Below are 23,797 nucleotides of genomic sequence, written 5' to 3'. Positions count from 1 at the left end.
TACTTGGCGATGCACCATCTAATGTCCTCCCATACTTCATCATCAACTGTACCAATTAAATCCATTTCCTAAGCATTCCCATGGTTTAATCCCCCCCCCCCTTTTACAGCAGCTCGGTTCTTATACAACTTAGAGATGAAACCTTTAAGGGGTAGGCCATCATTACAAAATTTTTCCAAAGTAGAATACCATTTATCTATCCACTGTTTGCCGATTTATCTGATTTATGTAATGTTTAACTTGTAGATAAGCAAATTGGTCAGTCTCCCTCAAATGATATTTCTTTTCAGTGATGAAAATTGCAAGCTACCCCGAGGGGCCCAGAAAATGTCCCAAACGAGAAAATCCAGCAATTCCACAACTTTTAAAACACCTCCCCTCTAAACCTGCCAAAAATTCTTCATTATATTGAATTGGTATTAGTGAAGAGTACTTCCCCCAAGAGGAGACTTTATCTTTAAAAGATTCCCACATTTCTGTTGTATGCCTATTGAGGTGATTGTTCAGGGACCTTGGTGATTGCTTCCCTTTTCGTATCCAGGGGTAAAAACATAGGGGAGTTATGCCCAAAAAATGCTGTTCTATTTGAACCCACTGTTTTGTCCCAGAACCCCTATGCCACTCTAACAAAGCGCTTACCTGTGCTACCATATAATATCTTTCCTTATTTGAGACTCCAAGAAATCCCATTCCGTTTGGCAAATTCATAATATTTTGTGATATCCTGGGTGGTGTTGCGCTCCAAACAAAACATAGAAATGTCTTCTGGGTCTTTTTCAATATAGCATTTGGAATTACTATAGGGAGCATCTGAGATAATCTAGGTAAAGCATTCATTTTGAAGTGTGCTTATCCTCCCCAACCAGGGAATATGTTAGTTGCCCCAAGATTGCAGATCCATCAGAATCTTACTTACCAAAGAGGTATAACTTAATTGTGCCATCTGTTGGTGATCCCTAGTAATTTTTACTCCCAGATATTTTATAGAATGCTGTCCCACTTAAAAAGAAACTTATCCTATAACTGTGCCTCTAAGAAATTTGGTAAACTGTTTAAAAATTCAGATTTGCTCTTATTAACTTTAAATCCCACTACCTTCCCATACTGTTTAATGTCAGACACTAAAACTGGTAAGGAAACAATAGGATTAGATAGGCTAAACATGACATCATCCATGAAAAGGGATATCTTATAATCATCCTGGCCTGTCCAAGTGCCCTAAATATCCTGATTCTTTCTCACCCTCTGCACTAAGTGTTCCATCATCAGGGTAAAAAAGGGGGGATAAGGGACACCCCTGCCTAGTTTACCCTTTCCAGTGAGAAAGTCTCTGAATGTCCACCATTAAACTTGAAGCAGGTGTGCAGATGAGCATATAATTTCCATACCTAAGTGTAAAAATTACCCCAACTCCCACCTTCCTTAACACCTTATACGAAAAGGCCCACTGGACCCTATCGAATGCCTTTTCAGCATCAATAGCCAAGAGAAGAGAAGTCTACTTGTACTTTCTCACTGCCCAGATGAGATTTAATACTCTCCTTATATTATCAGATGTTTGCCTCCCCAAAATGAAACCAGACTGGTCTGCATGGATCAAATCCAGCATAGCTTTAGCTACTCTGTATACTAAGATTTTTGCCAAAAGTTTGACATCAATGTTGAATAATAGTATTGGGTTTTACCTCTAACTTCTTTTGGAAGGATCAAAATTCCTGCCAACCTCGTAGAAGGAGGCAGGCCTCCATCCCCTAGAAAGTTATTAAATATCTCTTTCATATGGGTATACTGAAAGATTTTCAAATTGCTTGTAGAAGTGAGCAGTGTACTCATTGAGGTCAGATGACTTGTTAAGCTTCAAACCTTTAATAACTAAGAGTATTTCAATTTCTGTAATTTCCCTACTTAATCTGTCTTGCTGCTCCGGCGAAAAGGTTGGCATTTTTATAACCGCTAAAAAAGTATCAGTTTCCCTGTCCCTGTTAGATGTATCTCTTGAGTAGAAGTCCTGATAAAATTCCTAGAATCTTACAGGTTCATATAATTGCCCCTCTTTATTCCGCAGTTCTGTGTCTGAGCTATTCTTTTTTTTTAAGTTTCAAAGCCAACAATTTACAAGCCTTATTCCCATGCTCATATTATGCCTGCCTTGCCTGCATAATTTAAAATGTTTGTGATCTATAGTCGGTGATTTCAGTTATGCCTTCAATCGCTCCAACAGCCCCAAAATTTTAGGGGAACCACACTCTTTATAGGCCTTTTCCAAATCTGCTATAGAAGACCACAAGTTGTCTGCTGTTTTCTGTTTTTTTTCCTTTTTATCCTGTGAGCCCACATTATTAGTTTACCCCTTAAAACACATTTTAACCCATTCCAAAGTATAGAGGGGTTCACATCGCCTATATCATTCAAGGATAGATAGTCTTTAATTTCCTGCCTAATGTTCTTACAGATCCCATCTTCCTTTTAACAGAGCATCGTTAAGTCTCCAAAATTTCTTTGATGTGTATTGGCAATTAATTTTAATTTCTTCCCAGCTGGGGTATAGTCCATTCATACATAAGCCTCTATACTTGCTGTAGTGATCTGACCTAACAAAGATAAGGAACATAACATATCCACTAAAAAATATGTAGAATGGGGTATAGAGTAAAAAGTATAATCTTTCAATGTAGGATTTAGGACTGTTCAAATATCTGCAGTCCCCAGTATCTCAATCATTGTCAACAACTTTTGTCTATAAGCCCTGGAGGAAAAAGATTTCTTTGAATTATCCATGTCCGGATGTTATTTTAAGTTGAAGTCTCCCCCAGGATCAGTGGTCTTTTAGCAAATTGCACCGACAATCCCACAAGAGTATCATAAAAGCTACCTGGATCTTGATTAGGGGCATATATATTAACAAGTGTGCCCAAAACCCCCTCAATGATGGTACTGACAAATATAAATCTGCTCCTTCTATCTTATATACATTCACCACAGATAAATCCATCATCCTATGTAATAAGATCCCACTCCTCCAGACTTCACAATTTGAGTCTAATATAATCAGATTATATTCCCTATACTTTAGTAGTTTTTCATCTTGCTTCCTAGAATGAGACTCTTGTATAAATGCAATATCTGCTCTTTGCCTCCACAGCTCCTTAAACAGCAGCTGTCTCTTAGTAGGAATGTTCAAGCCTCAGACATTCAAAAAGAGAATTTTCTTAGTCATCGATGGACCACTTGCAGTTGATTTCGTTGCCCCATCCGACATCCCCCTTCCCTCCCTCACTTCTCCACCCCCACTTCTTCCCCCACCCCAACTCGTAGTCCTCACTCTCCCACCCATCCCCTACTCCCCTCCTCTTTCCACTTACGACACCCCTGCTCTCCCCTCTACTTCCCCAACCCCTCATCCTTCAACCACCCCCTTGATATCCATCCTCTCTCCCCCTAATATCGCCTCACCCCCTCCTTCCTTCTGCCAAACTCGACAAATTCACTAAGAAGGAATGACCCTTCCCCAGATGTATAGCCACATCCCATAAATGTACACATGAAGAGGAATACAAAGAGCTCAGAACTTATGACGTCCACATAACCTGAACTCTCTAACCATTTCTTGGAACTCATAGCCATGGTGGACCACAATGTCTTGGACACAATGCTAGTTAAGATCAAAACTTTCATATAAAAAAAGATAGTGTGAAGGTTTGCAGTCACTCTTTCAACCAAAGAGCAGAAAGAATCAAGGCCCTTCAAACTGTGGATTGCAGATACAATTTTAAGTTGTTTTTTTTTCCCAGATGGGTCTTGTTGGCAACAAGATAATGCATACTACACTGGCGAAGAAACCTCCTCCGTCTTTTTTGCCCCTGCAGCAGCCAATGCTGATATATCCAGTCCCACTTTTTCCAAGGCAGCTGGGACGTCTTCCTTCATTTTGACTGTAAATAGCAGGCCATTTATATTGTAAATTTTACCTGTGCAGCTTAGCACGACACCTCTCATTTCTTCTCTCTTTTTTTAAGATAGCAGGGGCCAGATTGCTGTAAATAGCTAACTTGTGTCCTTCCCAGGAGAAGGTCCCTCTGCCCTCTAGCCATTGCTAAAATCTTTTCTTTAAGAGTAAAGTCTTTGAGGCAAGCCATGATATGCCTGGGGAGGTTACCTCTCTGAGGGCCCAATGCCTGAGGGGCTCTGTCAATAATTATGCCACAAAGCTCCGTCTTTTTCTTCAGTGTCCAGCAAGACCCTGCAGATTTGTTGTGTCACAAGCATGGCTTCTTCAAACTGGCCCCGAATTTGAAGATTATTATGTCTGGACCTGTTTTCTAGGTCCTCAAGCTTAGCCCATAATCTCTGCTTGTACCATTTCAAGAGTAGAAGTAGAAACTTTCACTTTGGAGATTTTCAGCTCATGATCCTTGAACCTCTGATCAGCTTCATTGATTCTATTTATTTATTTATTTTATTTGGAGCTTTTCTATACCGATGTTCGTTTGCAAATCACATCGGTTTACAGTGGAACAAGTAGAGAAGAATGACATTTAACTGGCATAGGATAAGAAATTGCATCTCAAGAATTCAAAAGATTCTACTGCCAATTTCTGTCATCTCACCCTTCAGCTCTGTGATCATTTCAAAAATTTCACCTTTAACTATCATCAAGTTGCTCTGTAAGTCTCGGAACCACCCTTTAGGCTCTGCAAGGGTGAGTTATTTAACAATGACACCATTTTTGCTCTCCACTGCGCTGTCTGCCTCCGAATTCAAGGAAACTTGCTTTGCACAGCCTCCGATGTACTCGCACACTTTTCTCCCATGCTGCTCTCTTTATTTCAGCTGTCTTGCCACATGTCCCCCATACTCGCTGGGTATACCTCCACTGCTTAGCTGTCCACTGATTATATTTATTTATTGGAGTTCATGCAAATTTCTACTTTTATTATTACATCTGGCTAGAGCATAGGAGTTACGTGGCTATTATTGAGGCTGATATCACTTCCTCCTCCATGAAGCAAATTTAAAAATAGGAAAATGAATGAATGACTTACTAGTAAATGTTCTATTTAGTCTATTAAGATGCCAGGTTTGGTCTTGTTTACATAAAACATAGTTTTATTAAGCTTCTAGGTATATAGGTCAAATGCTATATTAGAAGTCTAGAAGAACATGATAATTGATTTCAATCTCATTTCTCTAAATATTACTGAGTTTTATTTAAATAGATCTTCACTACAAAGAACTTGTACATTTCGAGCGGGCTGTAGTTTATTGCCAGTAAGTGATAGTAGAAAGGAGCCAATTCATGAAGATTTGCCATAAACACATATGGCAAAATAAGTAGTTTGTTTAATTGGACAGACTGGCCACTTAGTCGTTATCTGCCATGTTACTATGGCTTTCCCCTTTTTTCTTAAGTATCTATGGAGTGTTTTGGGATGATTTCAGTTGGCATTCACACTGTTACTACAATTTTCATTTTACAGTGTAGTGCGCACAGACCATGCATATCTGCATTCTCTTGATGATAAGGAGCAGGAAGGAGAGATGCATAGGCTCTTGTTAAGATGCAAGTGGTGAATGTGTTTATTTCAAAATGTTCAGTTTGCAGATTAGAAAAAAATGCAGAAACAGACCCCAATAAAAACACAAGGGGAGTCACTTTTAGGGTCCTTCTTCATGGTGATCTAGAATAGAATAGACACACACCTGGTCTTGTACATTCTAGAGGATAGTAGAAAGAATTTAAATAGGACCCTTCTCATATGGAGACCTAGCTTGCTGCATAGTTTCTGTACTTGGATTTGGAGATTAAAAAATGTTTTTTGTTTCTGCTATTTTAATCGCATCAGAGAAAACATTACTTCTTGCAGCCACCTTTTTAAAAAGCTATTGCACAGCAGCAACATTTGAGAGTTCTAAAATAGTCCTTGATAGCCGATTAATGTAAAATAAAGTTGTGTGTTTTTATATTTTTCAAGTGTAGTTTTTGTTGTCATAAATTTTTATCCTTTTGTCTATTGTGACAAGTCCTAAGAAGGCCTGGTTAACCTAAAATGTTTGGTTCCTGAGTATTGTATCCCAAGGGTTTTTTCCTTCAGTTTGCAGGATTTGGTCAAAGCAACTTTAAATACATAACTTAAATACCTGGGTCTGCTATTCTGCCTCTGAGTTTTCAGTCAAGTGAATTAAAAAAAAAAAGTGAGAACTGAACGTCTCTATTGTTTGTTGCAGAGGTACAGAGCTCATTTTCCTTTAGGTTAAAATTCAGGTGAGTCTGATGAAAGAAATTTGTTACCTGATGTTTGCAAAGGGGCTTATGTGAAATGATTTTATGGTGTTTATTTGGTTCCCAAATATGTGTTCACATCACTAAAATTATCATCCGTGTGCTGACTGGCCACCCTAATGGTAGTTGGCAGTCACAGAAGCCAAAAAATGATTAAAACTTGAAACTCTGATGTTTTACCAGAGCATGGATGTGTCATTGTGGGGTAGCGTACATAGACAATTCTAGCTTCCAGTGAAGTGTTAATATTACCTAAGAAAATAATAGAAGAAAAGATTTTTAAACATTCATAGTCTCTCTTGCGATTCCTTTCCCTGAGCCAATTCTCAAGGTTTTAAGGGCCACCCAGACATTTTAGCAAGCTTGAGTTCCCTAGTACTCGCTTAACTGATAGAATGCCTGGCACTAGGTTGAGTATCACTTTGTATTAAATATAGTTGGAATGGATTTTCTGGATAAAAAAAACCGTGCTGGTAAGTAACTTAGCTGGATATGACTTATATGGCTAGGTTACAAGGTATATTCAGTGGCATGGCTATGCCGCTGAATCTCTGTGGTCAAGGCTGTACTTAGTTGGATAAGTTATATCTAATTAAGTTAGATCAGCTGTATGGCTGATCTAACTTATCTGGTTAACTTCATTCTTATCCAGTTATGTAGGGCCTCCCAAATCTGTCCCACTGCCTGCCCACAAATTGGGTGGTTAAACAGTGCTAAACGCACTTTCAGTATTGGGCCCAGAGAATCTGTATTGGGATATTGATGTAAACACCACTAGGCAGCTAATTTGTTTTAGAAATGTATGTGTGGGTCTGGATCTGTAAGTGGGTCATGGTTGGTTTGCAAGTGGTTCATAAGATGAAGTACCGTTGTCAAAACTCAACTTGGAAATTCAAGAGTACAAAGTAGGACAGCAGTTTGCAAATTATTTTTAATATTGATTGCATTTTCAGCTTAAAAGTTGTGAAAATGATACATGTTAATTTGAAATCTGACATTATGAAAGTTTTTGATGAGACTTACTGTTTTCTTGAAACTGGAAATCCTCAGATGAGACAAGCCTGTGAGCTTATGTTTCAGCCAGGATCCTAACCTTATTTTCAGCACTTTAGAGACAAATGCATACTTATGTTTCTTTGGTGAATTTTGCTAGCATGGTTTAAGCTGAACATCAGCTAATCAATAAGTCCTGTAGTAATGTAGCTTGGGGTCCTTTTGGTTTATCTTAAACAGGTTGGTTTTCTATGCAAATAGTCAATAGTCTTTACATTTTATTTTATTTATGTAGCCTTTAAATTGTAGGGGGAGATAGGGGCATGTACTATTAAAATACTGTCCCAGTCTCTCCAAAAAGCATCATCACAGAGCATCTTTTGATGCAACTCCAATATTGCTCTCTGCTTCAACGGCAAGGGAAAAGGAATATTGGATTCAGACTGCAACCAATGAAGGCCCCGACTTTTATGGTATGGGGATCTGATAAACATGAGGGTAACCTGCACAGAGCAGAGGTTAGTACCCTTAACAGAAGTCATGGGCTTACTGCCCTTAACCAATAAGCCTTGATGCTTTGGATGCAACTGCAACATTGCTCTCTGCTTCAAAGGAGGGGAATGGGGGTGGAAGAAAGAGGAATTTGGATTCAGAGACAACCAACATGAGCCATGACTTTTTACAGTATGGGGTACTGATGCGCAGACATTAAGGAAAAAACACAGGACTGGTTCTATGGCCAAGTCCATAAGCAAAGCATGTCAAGTAGCACTGACTGATACATGGGGGTAACCTGCACGGCAGATACTACCATGGGAAGCTTGCTGGGCAGACTGGATGGACCATCGGTCCTTTTCTGCCATCGTTTCTGTTTCTATAAAACAAAGTAACTTGCACTATCCATACAAATGTGGTTTACCTTTTCCAGGTGAATTTCTATACTGTTTTCTTTATAGTTGAAGCACTTATTTTCCACCTGAGCCCAAAGTAAAACTTTGAATTGTTTTGCAGTTTTCTGTAATTTGTATTTGAAGCAACTGATTTGCACAACAAAAGAATAAGTTGGTAGGAAATGATGCCACTAACAGATATATTACAGGAGGATCTTTTTGCCTTCCTTGGCGTTTCTCCTTGCTTCCTTAATTTGCTGTGTTTCAAGCCACTCCCATTTGGATGGAGGCCTAAGCACAAGTTCTGTGTCTGTGTAATGTGTTGGCGAAGTCTTGTGTGTACAGCTCACATCTGTTCACGTTCGGCTAGAGCTTAGATGCTTAGCCGGCACTGCCTTTCTCAGCTTTACATTCTTCTTTGGAATGGTATGCCTGCAGTTATTTTGAATAGTGATTCTCACTTTCTTCATTACCAGCTGTCAAAATCTCTGATTTAGGGATACTTTATGGGTAAATGTGAACCGCATTGGTCTGCACCTGGGAGAGTACTGAGGTTTCTTACTTGGTGAGTGAGTAAAACCCCTGGCAGTCTGATGGAGCTGAGGGACCTTTTTCAGGCTTTCACCACACCCATCACTGCAGTGATGCAACTTAGAGCAATGTTACTTAGCCCTAGCTTCAGAAGTTGCAGTGGCTCATGAAGGTCCTGTAAAATGTTTAAAATGGCTCACAAATAAAATAAAGCTAACATTTAAAATGCTTGTTTCCATAAAGTAAAATGTCAGGGAGATTAGTCTTGCTGTTATCGTAGTGGGAAGGGTTCTGTGCTCAAAATGTTTGCTTAAAATTAGGTAAGTGGCAAAAGCACTGTGTCCTGATTTTTCCCTTCAGTCTTGCACAATGTGAAGTGCAGACTTTAGCAAGTGATCTAACAACCCAACTACTTTGTCCTGTCCTAATGGGCAGGTGTTATATTAATATTGCTTCTTTCCTAATACTGGGCCCTATGTATGAAGAATTTTTTTTCTATAGACACAAAATGGCAGAAAACCTTTAATAAATCTGCTCCACACTTAGATGGTCCCAGGCTATAGGGCCCTCAATTTTATCACATTTTGCAACTGCAGCCCTTGAGCAATCCTAACAGATTTGACTGTCATAATATCTAACATGAATGTAAGTAGTGTAATTACATAGAATAGTTCTGATGTAAATAAAAGATAGGGGTGATTACATTTGAGAATTCTGAAAAACAGATTTGTTTGTGGTTTGGAGGTGGGAGAAAGAGAACATAATTGTATTTATATTTTTTTGGTCTGGCTACCCTTTTCTGAATATTGAATTTAAAAGCGCATTTGGAACCTGCCTCAGCCTTGTTTACTTTCATTTATTGCTGGAAGGTTTATTGCTGTTACTTTCTCTACCTTTTTCTCCTTTACTAGATTGAGTATTGTTGTATTAGTCCACCAGATGAAGGATATAGTTTGTAGTGCCATTGAACTAGCCAGTGAGTGTTATGGTTATATCATTTTTGAGAATCTCTCCTCCTTTTAGTCTGTGAATGCACCAGCCTCTGTGGTCCTATCCCTTGGTAGCCTGAGGTGGTTCTAGAAATCAAACATATCTTGAATCAGAAGCTGAGGGTCTCTTAAGTCTTATACTTCAGTCTGTGATTTTAACATGCTCCTTTGAGATTTTTCTCTTGTTTGAGGATCACCTCCATTTGTGTGATCCTGCAAATTTTTTCCTTGTTTAAGCTTTGGCCTATTTTCATGTACTGTATAATAGTTTATTTTTTCTGCTTTTACAGTGAGTGATGCCATGGCTGCAGATGAAAGTTCAGAGAAGCAAGTTGGGGAACCAAAAATGACTGCTGATGGTGAAACCAACGGCTCTTTTGAAAGAAGTGAAACTAAGAGTTATCCAAATTCAGCCAAGAATACTCAGGACAGTATGAAAGCAATCCAGCAGGACTCCAGTAGTAAACTGAACAGAATAAATGAGAATGGGATATCAGAAAGAAACAATGAAGGTGGAAAGCAGAATCATATGAAATCGAACGATCACACACAGACTTCTGTAATGGGGAGCAATGGTTATATTTTAAATAAGCAGATTGCACCAGAGCAGCCCCTAAGGACTACCAGCACCCAAAATGCTTCTCTCAGTGGCCATGCCACAAAAACTCTTCCTGGGGCATCAAATAAGACAAGAGTTCCAAATACATTTCCTCCAACGCAAGCCACGCTGTCTGCCAAGCTCGGAGAAGGAAGTAACGATGGTGATGTCAAGAAACCAGGTGTTGTCATCTCTGAAGTAAAGGTCCACAGAGCCCGGAAGACCATGCCCAAGCCCAGCACAAATCTGGTAATGTACTAACCTAGCACTGTATTGATTATAGCGCCCAGACTCAGCTGCTAGAAGACAAAAGTAAACTATGCATTATTAAAAGAATAAAGACCAAGAGGAATGACAGTTTACTTAGGGAATAGCCACTGCTATTAATTGTATCAGTAGCATGGGATCTTCTTAGTGTTTGGGTAAATAAGCCTGATACTTCACTTTCAATGCATATCCAGCATAGCTCTCTGCTTTAACGGTAGGGAGAATGAAGAAAAGATGATTTATATTCAGACAACAACCAACAAGGAATGAATTACATAGTCTGAGTAAACAAATAAGCATGGGTGTAGCTTGCTTGTTACGGTGGTTACTACCACGAATCAATTAAACCTGATACTTTACATGGAATACATATCCAGCGCAGCTCACTGTTTCAACGGCAGGGGGGAATGAAGTAAAGAGGATTTATATTCAGACAACCAACAAGGACTGAATTGCATAGGCAGGGTAAACAAGCGTGGGAGCAGCTTGCTTATTATGACGGTTACTACCCCAAACCAATTAGCTAGATACTTCTCTTAGATGCAGCTCCAGCACTGCTGTCTGCATCAATGGTGGGGGTGGAAGGGAATTGGAACCAAAAAGTTACTTATAAGGGCCAAGAGTAACAGATAAGTATGAAAACAAATAGGTGTGAAAGCTTGCTGGGCAGACTGGATGGGCCGTTTGGTCTTCTTCTGCCGTCACTTCTATGTTTCTATGTTAAAAACAGTTGCAGAAGGCTAATATCCTGGTAGGAAGAGTTGAGGGCCAGAGATAAAGACGAGGATGTTTATACTCTACCAGGTCATCATCTCCTGGAAATAAATGCGCCTATTAGTTATTATTATCTTTATAAACCTCCCACTAGAAGTTTTAATGGCTTGTATTTTCTTATTATATACATTTTTCTACATAGCCTATATTGTTACAGTCGTAAACAGTATATTTAAATTTTGAAAATATAGTCAGAATTATACTACCAAACTCCAAGGTCTTCAAGCAGAACAAAGTGTGACATGATGCTGGCATAATTATTTGTGTATAAGGAAAACTATTGAGAAATATAATGTCATCAGCTACAAAATAGTTTCTAACATACAGGTGGATGCAGCAAAGTGGGTGTTAAGAAACTGTGTGCTGGATTTCATCACACATTTAATGCCCAGATTAAATTTTCTTTTAATTCTCAGCACAGTAAACTAATGCTATTCAAATGCATCAATAGTCAAAAAAAAAAAAGTGTGAGTGTAAAATGTGCATTTGGCGCAAGTCTTAGCTCAGGAAGGTGAAGTGTCGTTCTCGACAGGCCGATGCAGGGATTCCTTGACAGACCCATTAGCTGCTGCCGCTGCCACTTATCTGGATACGTTTATTCTTATCCAGATAAGTGGCAGCAGTGGTAAGCCCACTAAGTCCAGACTTCTTTTTATTTATTTATTTATTTGTTTTACTTTTTGGCCATTTTAGAGAGTTTTAAGTAGCGCTTGAAACCTAGCTCCATCGCTAAGAAAGACTGCATTTGGCCAGCACACCTTTCTGCATCAGTGAGTACTGCTTGATGCCCTCATTTGCATGGGATTTCCATGCTAGGTCGCTAAGTAGTACTCCCATTTTAGATCGCACAATTCGTGAGCATAAAACTCCTTGCTGCATCGGTAGTGTTTACACTCACATAATGAGCATTCATATGCAGGCAAAGTTATGCTTTGGCCTGAACGCATATTTCTGCATTGGCCTGATAGTAAATGATGGGGAATAAAAACCAAAATGGTCCAGTCTGCACAGCAGATGTTTAGGTTTGTAACTGTTGCTCGTACAAGTTACCTTCATGCAGAAATGTTGCACCAAATGTCACTCCAGGTTACCCTGGTTCTTAATTTCCATCCTGTAGTCATTATAGTTTACCTGACATGTTAAGTGTTGCTTTTAGTTAAAATAGAACTAAGCAGATTATGCTGGTTTAAAAAAGTATTTTAGAGCGCATCAGCCAGTCAGAATGTAATCTGTCCATGCCAGCATTGTCATTGTTCCCATGAGCTTTTTAACAGAACATGGAATGAACAATCGGCCAATGAAGAGAATGGTACAAAAAGTGTCTATCCATCATGGAACCCCCGTATAATGCTGAAAAACTCAACCACTGCTTTTCAGCGAAATCTCAAATGTAGGCAAACATTGAACAAAATTAGAATTTTATTGAAATGCTAGCAGAAATACCTGGCGCTTTGCCATTGTAGACAAGAATATAACATTTTTGTTTAATTGATTAAAGCCGGGGTCTCTTCCACAGACCAAGAGCCAAGAAACCAGAATGCAGAGTACTGAAAAGCCTCACATTTTCAGCAGACAGGACATGGTGCAGGGCTGGGTTCCTTGAGAAATGCAGATGGGAGGATCCAAACAAGGAACCCCCTCCCTCTCATCTCCATTTGTATCTCTGTTTCTTTCTTTCTCTCAGTCCCCCCCACCCTGTCTGCACCAGTTTCTCTCACCCTTTCTCTTCCCTTGGGTTTTGAGCTTATGGCCTATTTTCCCTCACCCTGTCCTGAGTAGTTTCTCTTAATCCTTCCACCCTATCTCCTATTAGTATCTCTCTCTCTCTCTCTCTCTCCTATTCATCAGTCTCTCTCTCAATCCCCCTCCACCCTGTCCTCAGCAGTCTAATTCTCTCCTTCTCAATTCCCTCAACATGTCCCAACTAGTAACTCTCAATCCTCCCACCCTGATCTGACCATTTTCAGTTCTCCCACTAGTCTTCCTCAGTCCTCCCATTCTGTCCCCACCAGTCTCTTTCTTCCTCAGTCTCAGTGTTGTATATGGTGAAGGCAATAGTTATTTCTGTCTTGTGTTTTATTGTTTAAAATTTGTATCTCATTTTGTTGTACATTGCTTTGAGCAATTAAATTTTAAATCGGGAAAGCGGTTTATAAATTGTATTAAATAAATAAAAATCCCATACTGTCCCTGCTAATCCCTCTCAATCTTCCCACCCTGTTCCTGAATCCGCCATCAGTCTCTCAAAATCCCATCCTGCTCCTACCTGTTTCAATCCTCCCACCATTCTTTCCCTATCTCACTCTGTTCCACCAGCCTCTCTCATTTCCCCCCACCAATCTTACTCTCTGTCCCGCTACATGTACCTGTCCGTCACTCTCAATGTAATCTCATCCTGTTCCCACCAGTCTCAAAATCCACTCTCCAAGCTCTTTCTCATTCTCAGTTCCCCCACCCTGTGCCACCAGCCTCTCTCTCTTTCTCCCAGGACAAGCAGGATGGTAGTCCTCACATATGGGTGACATCATCAGGATGGAGCCCAATCACAGAACACTTTAGTCAAAGTTTCTAGAACTTTGACTGGCACACTGTGCATGCCCAGCAAGCTACCAAACCTGCATCCAGCTGGGGTCCCCCTTCAGTCTCTTTTTTTCTGTGCAGCAGTAGCCTCACGGATTTCTGGAGCTCTGTGAGAATTCCTCACGGAAATCTATTTCAAAAACCTTAAAATTTTCCCCCATCCCAGGGTCCCCCACCGACTTTCGTTGACGCCAGTAAGTTTACCTCGTACTTTGCGGTTGGTTCCCGGCGGTGTTTTTCCTTCGGTGTCACCGACCGCACGCCGCCTTTATTTTTTTCTAAAAAGATGGCGACCGGGTTCCATAAGTGCCCCGAGTGCCCAAGGATCATGTCCATTACGGACCCTCACGAAGTATGTGTCCTGTGCCTGGGCCCCGCTCATGACGTCCAACAGTGTACGAGCTGTGCCCAAATGATGCCGAAAGGCCGCAGGGCTCGTTTGGAAAAGATGGAACACCTCTTTAAGCGAGTGTCTCAATCTACTCCAGCCAAGGCGACATAGAGTCGAAAGCCTTCCTCTTCAACGACTCCGTCGCCACCGAAGTTGCAGCACCATCGAAGCACCGGTGATCGTCCTTCACCAGCCTCTTCGTGTTCGAAGGCATCGACATCTTCCTCGGTGCCGGAGAAGGACCGGACCAAGCATCGGGAAAAACACCATCACTGCCATCGACGGGATACTTCTTCCGATGTTGCTACCGGCAAGCCATCGACATCGGCACCAACGGAACCACCGGCCAAGAAGTCCTGGGGAGAAGGGGCCCCATCCCCCTCTGGACCCAGGACACCGAGGCGTTCCCCGCCGGCACTGGTGCTGGGAGCTGAGACTCCACTAATACATGTGGACCCTCTGGCAACCCCCTCTGAGCCTCCACCCCCGGTGGCTGTGCTACCAACTCCAGCCTTCCGGGAGGAATTGGACCGGATGGTCCAAGAGGCAGTACTCCAGGCACTTCGGGGATTCAAATCTCCACCAGCACTGGCTCCCATGCCGGGGCCTGACCCGATGCCTACCATGCTGGCTCTGCTTCTCGAGCACCTGGATACCTTAATTGGTGCATTGCCATCGGCACCGCCAAGACCGCTGACACCTATACCTATCCCATTGTCCTCGGATGAGGAACAAAATTTACCGATGCCGGAGCCAGTTCCAGGACCATAGGGTCTACTGCCACCCTGACGTCCATTGAAAGTACCAATTCCATCGATGCCATCACCGTCCTCAGTGCCTCCATCGGTGCCTCCATCCTTCCCATCGGTGCCACCTCCAGATCTGGCCGGATTTGGACCCATACCTTGATCTGAACGCCCTCAAGGTACTGGGGATGCACCATATGATTCCTGGGGTGATGATTCTTCCGACACTCAAGACTCGGATGAACACCTATTAGAGTCTTCACCCCAGAAGACCCCAGAAGACCTCACATTTGCCAACTTCATTAAAGAGATGTCTGAGACCATCCCTTTCAATTTACAAACGGAGGAGGATGCGAGGCACAAGATGCTTGAGGTATTACAATTTGTCGATGCCCCTAAGGAAGTGATGGCAGTTCCAGTTCATGAGGTGCTCTTTGATTTGCTACAACGCACCTGGGAGCACCCTGGCAAAGTTCCACCAGTGAACAGAAAAACTGATGCCACCTACCTGGTTCTGTCAGCTCCGGGGTTTCATAAATGCCAACTGCCCCATCAGAAGAAAGCCAAAAGATCCCGACCTCATTCTTCTACCCCTCCAGGTAAAGAACAAAAATCCTTAGACACCTTTGGACGGAGGGTCTTCCATGACTCTATGCTGATGGCACATATAGCAGCTTATCAACTATACATGACTCAGTACTCAAGGAATCTTTGGAAGAAAGTCCAAGAGTTCTCCGAGACCCTACCAGATGAATATCAAGAAGGGCTTAATACAATCCTTCAAAAAGGACTCGATGCTGGAAAGCATGAAGTGAGAGCAGCATATGATATCTTTGAGTATCGGCAGCAGGCATAAGCGCCAGACGCTGGGCATGGCTCAAGTCTTCTGACCTATGCCAGGAAGTCCAAGAAAGACTAGCAGATCTTCCATGTACAGGGGATAATTTATTTGGCGACAAAATTCAGGTAACAGTTGCGTAATTAAAAGATCATCATGACCCCTTGCGTCAGCTGTCCTCTTTCCCCTCTGACTTCCCATCTACTGCTAAGAGGTCTTTTAGACGGGATCCTAGGAGGTTTTCCTACAAGCCACATAGGTATTATCCACCTCCATCCCGTACTCAGCAACCAAGACCTCCCCAAAGAAGCCAGCCTCGACAATCCAGGGTCCCAAAAGCCCAACCAGCTCCGCACACTGGTCCAGCATCGGGGTTTTGACTCTTTTCTAGAGAGCAGAAGTCAATCCCCACCTGTCGCACCCATTCCCGTGGGAGCCTGCTTGTGCCATTTTGCCAACATATGGCACACAATTACTACAGACCAATGGGTCTTGTCTGTGGTCAAACAGGGTTACCATCTAAACTTCTTCACGCTACCACTGAACACGTCACCATGTCTGGTGTGGGGTCTGGTCGACCACTCCCCGCTTCTTGAGGCAGAGCTCTTGACCCTTCTGCAGTTCAACGCCATGGAACCGGTACCTCGACTGCAGTGGGGTCAAGAGTTCTACTCTCGGTGTTTTCTAAGTCCAAAAACGTCAGGCGGCATTCGTCCTATATTGGACTTACGCGCCCTAAACAAACATCTTCGCAAAGAAAAGGTCAGAATGATAACCCTGGGCACCATGATCCCTCTCCTACAATGGGGAGATTGGCTCTGCTCTCTAGATCTTCAGGAGGCTTATGCACACATTGCCATATACCCTCCTCTTCGAAAATACCTCAAATTTTTAGGCGGCCACAATAATTTTCAATACCGAGTGCTTCCATTCGGTCTGGCATCAGCACCTTGGGTATTTACCAAATGCCTGGCAGTAGTTGCAGCTCACTTGCGACAAAACAACATCCATGTCTATCAGTATCTAAAGCAAGCAAGAAGGCACAGGCTCTTACCTGCTATGCCAGGAGACAGCACAGATATGGGCTTGGGCTCTCTCCCATTACATGCTACTGAGAGCAACCTATCTGGCAGGCGTGGACAATGTGATGGCGGACAACCTCAGTCGGACCTTTCATCCCCACGAACGGTTCCTAGATCCCACTGTAGCAACCCAAATTTTTCACCAGTGGGGTCAACCGTAAATAGACCTCTTTGCGTCAATTCACAACTGCAAAGTGAACAATTTCTACTTTTCTACACCGCAGTTACAACACACCTCCACGAGATGCCTTCGCCCACTTGTGGTCAACGGGTCTTTTCTTTGCCTATCCTCCACTTCCACTCATCAGCAAGACTCTCGTGAAGTTACGACAAGATAGGGGCACAATGATTTTCATAGCCCCTCACTGGCTGCGTCAAGCTTGGTTTCCCATCCTACACGACCTCTCAATCCAGCAACCAATTCGCCTGGGCACAGATCTGACTCTGATAACGCAGAATGGGTTGTTGCGTCATCCGAACCTTCACTTCCTGTCTCTGACAGCTTGGATGTTGAAAGGTTATTACTGCAATCATTTGACCTCTCTGACAGTGTGACCCAGATCCTCGTAGCTTCACGAAAGCCTTCTACTAGGAGATCGTATTGTTCCAAATGGAAAAGATTCTCCTCGTGGTGCACCACAAAAGAAATAGATCCTTTTTCCTGCCCCACAACAAGGTTCCTGGACTATCTCTGGCACCTCTCGGATTCTGGCCTACAAACATCCTCCATCCGAGTACATATCAGCGCCAAAGCCGCTTACCACAAAGATGTATTTATTTATTTAAAACTTTTATATACCGGCATTAGTATGCAAACATCATGCCGGTTTACATTATAACAGACAGCTTGGAAACAAAGTACAATGAACAGGGAGGGGGGGAGGGGAGCATAAAACGTGCAGATTACACAAGAGAAAAGTAGAGCAGGAGGAGGTATAGCGTAACTCTAAATGAGATATTAGGAGGTGTAACGAGGGCAATAAGGTAAATATATACAGGGTACAAAATTGAGATATTTACAAGAGCTATGATAGAAACATTATTCACATGTCAAACATGATTTATGTAAATAGGAGGATTCGAGGTCCGAAAGGCCATCAAGTTGAGTAGAGGTAGAATGAGGGGGGTCAAAGGGAGGATCTAGTCAGGATAGGCTTGTCGAAAGATGTAGGAGATGCCCCGATCTCGGCGCAACCTCTTGTAGCTTGCTTTATGAGAGGCTTGCTACAACTAAAGCCTCCACTACGTCCTCCAGTTCCAGCATGGGACCTTAACATTATCCTAGCACAGCTCATGAACATCCGTTCGAGCCCCTGCACTCCTGTGAGCTTCGATATCTCACTTGGAAAGTGATTTTTCTAGTTGCCATAACATCAACTCGCAGAGTCAGCGAGCTACATGCGCTGGTAACATACCCACCATATACCAAATTTCTTCATGATCGTGTGGTACTCCGCACTCACCCTAAATTCATACCAAAGATAGTCTCTGATTTCCACTTAAATCAGACCATAATACTTCCAACCTTTTTTTCCAAGGCCTCACGCACAACCAGGTGAGCAGGCTCTGCATTCTTTGGACTGTAAATGTGCGCTTGCCTTCTATTTAGACCGCACTGCAGCCCATAGGAAGTCCACCTGCTTGTCTCCTTCAATAAAAACAAATTAGGAGTTCCGGTGGGCAAGCAGACCCTATCCACCTGGCTGGCGGACTGCATTTCTTTCTGCTACCAGCAGGCAGGCCTTCCACTACAGGAACACGTAAAAGCGCATTCAGTAAGGGCTATGGCAACGTCGGTGGCACACCTCCGTTCTGTACCTCTTACTGACATCTGCAAAGTTGCCACATGGAGCTCCCTCCACACATTTGCAGCTCATTATTATCTCGACAAGGCTGGCAGGCAAGATTCCATCTTTGGCCACTCTGTCCTACATAATTTGTTTCCAGTTTAATAACCCAGCTTCCTTCCTACGACCCACTGAAATTCAGGCTGTCCTCCTACCCAAAACCACCCCAGTTGTGCCTGTTGCATGTCGTTGGGTGTTTTTGCTCATTCTATCAGGGCATCCTGTAGCTTGCTAATCACCCATATGTGAGGACTACCATCCTGCTTGTCCTGGGAGAAAGCAGAGTTGTTTACCTGTATCAGGTGTTCTTCCAGGACAGCAGGATGGTAGTCCTCACGAAACCCGCCCACCACCCTGCGGAGTTGGGTTTGCTTACGTTTTATTATTTTATTTTTTGCTCATACTTTTGCTACAAACAAAACTGAAGGGGGACCCCTGCTGGATGCAGGGTTGGTGGCATGCTGGGCATGCTCAGTGTGCCAAGTCAAAGTTCTAGAAACTTTGACAAACTGTTCCGAGATTGGGTTCCATCCTGATGATGTCACCCACATGTGAGGACTAACATCCTGCTGTCCTGAGAGAACACCTGTTACAGGTAAGCAACTCTGCTTTCTCTCTCTCTCTCTCAATCCTTTCACCTTGCTCCCCACCAGTTTCAGTTCTCCCACTAGTCTATCTCTAAATTGTCTCATGCTGTCCACATAAATCCTCTCTTTCTCTCTCAAACCTTCCACCCTTCTCCCCACCAGTCTCTTGCTTAGTCCCAACCTATCCCTACCAATCTTTGTCCTCCCACCATTCTCTCTGTCCCTCAATCCCAACTTGTCATCGCCAGTCCTCAGTCAGTCTTCCACCCTTTCCCATCTGCCTCTTTCTCTGCAGTCCTAGCATAACATGTCCTCCCTGCACAAGAACAATGATGGAGGCTTAGCAGTCCTAACATAACACCTTCCATACCACCTCTTGTGCTACTTTACCCCCGTATGCCCATTTTGTTCAGTATCCCTGACCTCTCTTTTTTCCCCTGCCCCCTCTCCCTCTGTCTCTACCCTGCCCTCCACATACCCTTTCTCCCTTCTGCCCAGCACCGGTATTCCCAAGCTACACCCTGTGCCTCTTTTTCTTTTTCTCCCCCTGCCCTCACTCGCCTCTTTCTTTTTCACTCTGCTCCCACCCACACTCTCTCTGTCTTACCCTGATCCCAACACCCCTCCTCCCAGTACTCTCACTGGATCTTTCTAATAATATCCTCCTTCCTCACTTCTCTGTGTATCTCCTTCTCAAATCCTTCCCCCTCCCAAACACCATTTCTGGCATTCTCTCCCCCATCACTACTTCTGGTTCTGTTACCCTCTCTCTCTTCCTTTACTACATCTAACTCTGTCACCCATCCTCCCTTCCCACACACACACATCACCAAATCTGGCTTTCATTTATACATATCTTCATCTCCACCTCTGCGCCACTCCCATGACAATACCATTTCTGGCTCTTTCACAGTCTCATTCTTACTTTCACAAACTCCCTATCCTCTCTGGTTTACTTTCACCCCTATACTGCCTTTCTCCTAGTTCTTTTGAACTCCTACTTCCATCCCTAGATCTCTTGTGCCCATGCCACTCCCTCCATACTATTTCACATACAACCCTCCCTCCCACATGGCTGTCATGCAATCCCTATCCCGGCCCTCGCTCACTCCCTCAGTTCCACCCACCCTAGCCTTGGTTCCCTCATGCTTGCTGCAGAACACATGACAGCATAGACTTTGAGGAGGAATAAAGTACAAGATAGTCCAATTTCTGTTGCTGACTTCAGGGAGATATGGAGGAAGACATTCATTGCATCTTCATCTCTTCCCATCATTTATCCGCTTCTTCAGCTCTTCCAATATTCACCCCTTTCCATGTCACTCCCCTTATAAATATTCACCCCCCTGTACTTCTTCTCTCCTCGAGTTTTCACACCCTTACTTCCCCCAATATTTATCCTCAAACTGTCCCACAAGCATTTATCATCTGCATTCAGTTCATTCTCCATTCATTCCTTTTCCCTTGGCTCAACTCGTTCTGATCTGACTTGGAGCTTCGGATGTCTCCATTCTCCCCTTTGCTGTTAGTTGAATTACAAGTCCTAGGAGCACTGTGATCTGCTGGGCCTGGGACAGTTTCCACTTCAGACAGCATAACAGAGAAGAACCCTCTACTCTAGGCAGCAGGTAGGGTGGAGGGTGGACAGGATGGGGAGGCTTCTCTGCTCTGTGGTGCTGTGGTCTCTGTTCCAACCCTGCCCCTCCTGTCCTCTGAAGTGCTGCCCAATTGCCTGGGGGGGGGGGGGGGGTTGTGGGCAAGAGCCCCATTTTGCACATAAAAGAGCCACATGTGGCTCCTGAGATGCAAATTGGCCACTTCTGGATTAAAGGCTCTTGTTGTTCAGCATTAAATTTCTTGGGAAAGTCTACCTGTCTGACCCCAAGGAGCTACAGAAGGACCTGCATTCCTCCCCGCCACACCCTCAGGAGCCTCAATAAGGCCTGCTTCAGCCAAAAGACATATCTCCTGTACTTAGCTGGTCCTAGGAGTCTTTTCATTGGTAATGCTCAGAGGTATGCTTTAAATGGTTTTGCATCATGGTGAGCTTAGAAAGATAATCTGAATAATAATCAAAGCTGGTTTGCCTTTCACTCTTGGGGAAAGGTTTCTTGAGGGGTAGTTATAAAAGTTCCTTGAGGGGTGGGAGAGCCAAACTGACCATCTGTTGTTCAGATTGTCTTTGCTATAAAGATGTATTCAGGATATACTGTTATCTTTGAGCATTATACTCTAGCCAGTCAGGAACCTAGCCAGCCATGGATTTACAGCAAACCATTTTACAATAAAGATTAGTCGTTCTGTTTCATATAATAATAGTACTGCCTCCAAAATCTTCATTACTGCTTGTAATCTGCTATGTGGCAATAGAGCCTTCTGCAGGGGGGGGGGCTGTTATTTCAACAAATACTGTCCAGGAGTTGCTGCTTTAAATAAATGAAATGTATTTCCATGATCATTTCAGGCGTGATAGCCTCACAACCACCCAGGGATTTATTTTCCCTTATTTTATATCTCCTCCCATATGTGCTTAGTCTGGCATTGCAGTGAAAGTCCTGGACTAGGGGCCATGCACCAGGGTTCTTTTTGAGCCCCTGCAATCATGGGCCCTGAATCCAATCACAGTCCCTCTCCCTGCCCCCCCCCCCCCCCCCCGGGCTGTGAATGCTGCCTCTGTAGCATCCTCAGCCAACCTGGGGAACAGAAGACCTGACTGCATGGCAGTACACAACCTCACCACCGAGCCGGCCCTGCATTCATCAGCAATCAAAGATTTGGGCCATCATGATTTAAAATACATTGTTATTTGAGGTCAGAGAGAGCACAAAGAGGCCCATGGAGATCTTGAAGTAACTTGAGTACACCGTCTTAGGCCAAAATATTCACTCAGATACTGCAGGGAACACTTGACTGGAATACGTATTTTAATCTTATGACGTATTTTAAACTTATGACACCATTCTGAATTAGGAGAATATTTTCTCTGCCACCAAACTGTTCTGCCGAACAGGCCTCAGCTGTATGAACATGTCCAAAGATAGTGGTCAAGTACCAATAAATAAAATTCAGTGTGAAATATATATGAGTCTTGTTGAAAGGCTAAAAAAATAAATGACCAGATAAGGATAAATCAAGGTGTGCTTATGGTTCTGATATCATCAAGATACCATGTAAGTCGACTATTGTCATGTAAACAAATACCTAACAGTGGCAACTACCATAGAGAAATGTTAAATAGTAGTAGATGAGAGGATAATATGGTTTTGAATACTGCTGCCATATGTGAGCTCCTACAGTGTAGCAACCCCCCCCACCCCCCCAAAACCCTCAAGTATTCTGTTTGATGAGCAGTTGACTCCCTATACTGCATTCTAGTGTTGCTGTCCTGAACCTTCCCTTCCACCCCCAAGTTCACAGCTGCATTGTTGCCTCTTGCTTGGATTTTCTGTGATTTCTGAGGTGCCATGTAGAATTCAGAGGACACAATAGCTATCCTGTGGCTTTCTTTACCAAAATTCTGTTGACAGCATTGAATACTGTTAGAGGAAGTCACATGGGTGGATTTTTTTGGAGCACAAACATTGTGGAACGTCTCCTTATGGGGTAAGGAGACTAACTCAATGAGAGCATTTTTAAAGCATTGGTACTTATTTACTATCTGCAGAAAATAAGTTTGTAGTGAGATGGACACTAAGGGAGAAACTAGAAATTAAAATATTTAAGGGCTGGACAATGCTGCTCATTGTCAAGGGGGGGGGGGGGGGGGGGTTCTATGTTCAGTTTCTAAGCACGGCTTTTGTTCCTTTGTCGGGCAGGGAAGAGTAGGGGTATGGTGGCAAAAGTCTTCACCATCCAATAGTGACACCTAATGGCCAGATCTGATATGCATTTATGCCAGTTCCAGGAGGAGCTATGATCAAATCCTTAGCCAAGGACTGTTGTTGCAATGACTGAGCAAAATGCGGGTAGGGTTGTTTATAAAATGAGAAAAATCCCTATGTAGTTGGGCATGAAAGTTTATATTGATGTTGCCCAGTAGAAACAAGTTACAATTGAGCTGGAAACCTAAAAAAGCAGGAGGAAACTACCAAGTAAAAAAAAAAAACAAAAAAAAACAGCCCCCAAGAAAAAAATAAAACATTTATCGTGGTCACTCTTCTTCTTCTGCATTCAGGCAAGCCAGTCCTCAACAGTGAGTTATGCAATCTTACCAGCAGATGGAGACTGAGTAAAGTTGACTCGCTGTTATGACTGACATATAGCCTAGCTCAGACATCAGCTTCCCAGAATTCTTCATCTCCAGCAGATGGTGGACATGCATCTTCCTACTGGGAATTGTTTGTGGTAAAAAAAAAAAAAAGATTACAAAGAGAAGGAAAATGGAAGATAGAAAATTCAGACACA

At 42.9% G+C, this 23,797-nt stretch overlaps 1 protein-coding gene across 7 annotated transcripts in view; it reads left to right on the top strand.

The window, feature by feature from the left end:
• The window catches only part of EHMT1 (euchromatic histone lysine methyltransferase 1), a 441,279-nt gene that overhangs the window by 140,987 nt on the left and 276,495 nt on the right, over positions 1 to 23,797 (top strand). For all 7 annotated transcript variants that reach the window (XM_029611524.1, XM_029611528.1, XM_029611523.1 and 4 more), the window contains exon 3: positions 9,974 to 10,530. In XM_029611524.1, the coding sequence (XP_029467384.1) occupies positions 9,974 to 10,530 (557 nt within the window). The remainder of the gene's footprint in view (positions 1 to 9,973; positions 10,531 to 23,797) is intronic.

The sequence above is a fragment of the Rhinatrema bivittatum genome, chromosome 8 (genome assembly GCF_901001135.1).
Source record: "Rhinatrema bivittatum chromosome 8, aRhiBiv1.1, whole genome shotgun sequence".
In the NCBI taxonomy this organism is placed as follows: Eukaryota; Metazoa; Chordata; class Amphibia; order Gymnophiona; family Rhinatrematidae; genus Rhinatrema; species Rhinatrema bivittatum.
The sequence above is the reverse complement of the archived record's forward strand: the minus strand, read 5'-3'. Positions and strand labels throughout refer to the sequence as shown.